At 44.2% G+C, this 3,725-nt stretch overlaps 2 protein-coding genes across 2 annotated transcripts; both read right to left on the reverse strand.

The window, feature by feature from the left end:
• Positions 1 to 637: 637 nt before the first annotated feature.
• On the reverse strand, positions 638 to 1,435 carry LOC126703383 (uncharacterized). Its single transcript, XM_050402344.1, has one exon. It carries the CDS (start codon positions 1,433 to 1,435, stop codon positions 638 to 640), a length of 798 nt encoding a protein of 265 aa, XP_050258301.1.
• An 871-nt stretch (positions 1,436 to 2,306) lies between these two features.
• On the reverse strand, positions 2,307 to 3,038 carry LOC126703395 (uncharacterized). Its single transcript, XM_050402352.1, has one exon. It carries the CDS (start codon positions 3,036 to 3,038, stop codon positions 2,307 to 2,309), a length of 732 nt encoding a protein of 243 aa, XP_050258309.1.
• Positions 3,039 to 3,725: the final 687 nt, after the last annotated feature.

Here is a 3,725-nt window from a genome sequence, read left to right on the forward strand (position 1 = left end):
TATGTGTAACAATAGAATTTACAGTAGGCCAAAAGTGTTGATAGAATAAAGGAGGCATACCATCGGGTTCGGGCGCCTTCATGGGATGCATCTGTTTTAAAGCTTTCTCTACCTCTGAGGCTTGAAATTCCTGTAACAATCTGGCATTCATTCTATCAGTCACTTTGGTCTAGATGGCATCTAACAATTCTACACTGACCTCTGGTTGAGAAGTTGTGAACAGGTTCTCGAAATATTCCACAAAAGTTCTGCCAATCATCTCCTCGTCCTCTTGCCAATTATCTTCTGAATCCCTGATACACAGAATAGTGTTTCCTTGGTGTCGATTGGATGCTTTTGCATGAAAGAAAGAGGTATTATGGTCACTAGACTGCAGCCAACAGTGCCTAGATCGTTGATGCCACATATCTTCTTCCACCGCCAGCATCCTATTCAGCTCCACCCTTGTTTCTTCAACCTCCCCCATATTCACCAGACCATCTCGTCTCCCTTCCAACCACTGAAGCTTTTTCTGGAGTGTTGATATCTTCCGACCTACGTGACCGAAAGTATTTTTATTCCAAGAGGATAGTGACCTTCTACATTCTTCCATGCATTGCGTAAATAGGTGTTAAGTACCCATGCTTTTACCTCTCTCCTAGGCTTCAGACACCACTTCCTCACATTGTTCATCCTTAAACCACATTGATTCAAACCTAAACATTTTAGATCTCCGACGCAATCCTCGCCTTGTCTGTGGAGCTTTGAGTACCAACATGCAATGGTCTGACGTTGATGCTGCCACATGATGTAATCTCACACCCGGGAACATTGCCACCCAGGATGATGATACTAGGGCCCTATCCAAACGTTCTCTAACCCAGCCTCGTCCGCCCAGCCTCCTACTCCAAGTAAAGTCAGAACCTATATACCCCATATCTCGGAGATTGCATTGATTTACCGTCTCCCTAAAGCTCCTCATCTGCCCATCAGGCCTTAAGTTACCTCCCACCTTCTTTCTTAGATGTAATATTTCATTGAAGTCCCCCATGCAAATCCATGGAAGATCACTTCTCTTACCCAACTCTTCCAACAGTCTCCAAGACTCCTCTCTTTTGCTAGTTTCTGTGTGGCCGTAGAAACCGGTAAATCTCCACGTCCTGTTACCATGTTCTTTAGTAACTATAGCATCTATATGACGAGGCGAGAAAGTTTGGACGTCCACTTTCGTAGAACTTCTCCATAAGAGTGCCAAACCTCCACCTCGCTTTATACTAGGGACTACCAAACCCTGTTGCCGATCTAGTTTGCTCTTGATACCTTTCATTTCTGACACTACTAACTTGGTCTCAATGATGAAGACCAAAGTGGGATCTTCCTCCAAAACCACCTTCTGGAGAGCTTTAACTATACAGGGGTTCCCAAGCCCCTGGCAGTTCCAACAGATGGCACTCATTGCTCCCGGCAGGGCTGTCCAGCAACCGCCGCCGATCCAAGTTGTGTTGCCATTATTTTACTAAGCGCTAGCACCTCTCCTTCTATTTTCTGTTTTTTCCCCGCTTCCTCTCCCATCGGGATCTCTTCTAGAGGAGCACGTATCTTTCGCTTCAGTCCTACTTCATTGTCTTCAGAACTCATCACCTTATTAGTGAGCTCCTCATCTCGTTTGTTCATAACCCGAGCCCCCTTCCATGCATTCTCCTTCCCCGTCACATTGCTCTTTTTTTTATTCTTTTTCTGAGCCAGGCTCCTTAACTTCTTTCTTTTTGTTTCACATGGTGGGCTTGGAATATGAGGTCCTATATTAAATAGGACTTGGGCTTGACTTAAAGCTTGGCCCATTGGTGTATTATTAGGGGTGGGTAAGGCTGGGTCCAAATCCATAAAAGCCTTGTCCACTTTAGACGTGGGCCCAACCCAATAGTCCACTGACTTCTTCATCTCATCCTCCTTGACATTTAATTTTTTAAACTACAAAAATATCTCCTTATTTTCCTCACAATCCAGTGTATGATCTGATAATGGTAAATCTGCCAGCTTTGTATTAGGTGCAGAGATTGCGACGTCAATTTCTTTTAGCTTTTCTTCGAAATTTAAGAACACCGGATTTCTTGGGATTCTCTCCTCCCCCCGTAGGCACTGACAGTTGGACTTGCTGTTTCAGTCCTAGTGGGGTCCACGTCGTCCTGCACGTGCGTCTGACAGTCGGCCACTCCCAGGTCTGTCACATAGGCGGTTCGTGCAACACCCTCGCTGGAGCCATCTTCACCGATTGGACCCTCTTTACCTTCACCACTCCGCTTTGCTGCAATAACTAGCTGTGGTCTTTAAAGCCGATCCTGTGATGCACGCAACCAAGCCCCGAACTGTTTATCTTCCGCCCTTAAAGATTCTTTGCTCCGTAGCCATTGAGTGTAGTCGCGTTCGTCGTGATTAACCTTCCCACACCAGTAGCAGAAGATGGGTAGCCGCTCATATCTAAAATCTACCCACTTCGGTGATGCTCCTCCTATGCGAACCATCCTTCCCCGACATAATGGTTGAGAGATATCTATTGTTACTCGGATGCGTACGTACCCTGCCAAACAAAATCCTTTCTCATCCACGTCGACTTTTTCAACCTTACCCAGTATGCTCCCTATACGTATTCCGGCTTCCCTTGTTTGGCTCATGGTGGGAAGCCCGTGAATCTGAACCCAAAATGACGTCTGGTTGAACTGGACTTTGTTTACCGCTTCACCCGCATTGAGTTTATGGAGGAGCACCAGGTACTTGTCAAAAGCCCAGGGACTTAGCAAAAGCACTCTGTCAAGGTCGTTCTCATCCTCAAACTGGAATAAGACTTTGTTTTCTCCCAAATCGCAGACCTCGAAGTTCTTCGCAGTCCGCCAAAATGACCGTACCACTCGCGCCACCGATTCAAGGCTAACTCGGCGTTTCATACAAAACCGGCCCACCAAAACGTGTCCTGTTTCCGTCACCGGTGGCATCAGGTCCACCTCGCTTTCTTCTTTTTCCGACAACTGTAAGCCCGCACACTTCGTTGCAATCTCATCCATGACGTTCACAGAGAGTGAGATGCTTGAGAACTGTTTTCCACCGTCAAAACGGAGAGAACGTTTTGCCAGGAGGCAACCCTTTTTTCACCTCTATGGTTCTGTGAGAAACCCAGAGAGAAAACTACAACCCAAATATTCTTAATAGATTTTTTGAATCTCTTTTTGAGAACAAGATTTGCAACTACAAAGTTTTTGTTTAACCCAAACCTGTATTCAATAAATTACCAAAGTTCAAACATAAAACAATTATATCAAAATTATATAGCAGAGAATTTTTCATTGCTTTGTCATTGTCCAGCTCTGGCTAGTCAACATTATTAACATGGGAAGTAATGATAGAATGCTGAAAGAAATAGATTTATTGGCTTACCATTTCTTTGCTGAAACAGTTTCAGCTTTCAGAGGAAGAAATCTAGTGAACTCATCAATTAAATTGGCATGACCATCAAGAAGATTGGAAATCTGAAAATTGTAAAACAAAAACCTCTGGCTCTAAGAATACTGAAATTTACATTCACAAGAAAACCTTCCAAAACAAGAGCAGTGAAATAAACAGAACCATAGCATATATTATTTACCTGATTGTGGACTGTATTTATGTCCTTGCGCCCCTTCCGGAACTCATTTAAAATGTCTAAGAATGCTAGATAAACACTTATATCATTTTGAAAGCGTTCCTGTAGGAAC

Source organism: Quercus robur, chromosome 2 (genome assembly GCF_932294415.1).
Source record: "Quercus robur chromosome 2, dhQueRobu3.1, whole genome shotgun sequence".
Taxonomy (NCBI): Eukaryota; Viridiplantae; Streptophyta; class Magnoliopsida; order Fagales; family Fagaceae; genus Quercus; species Quercus robur.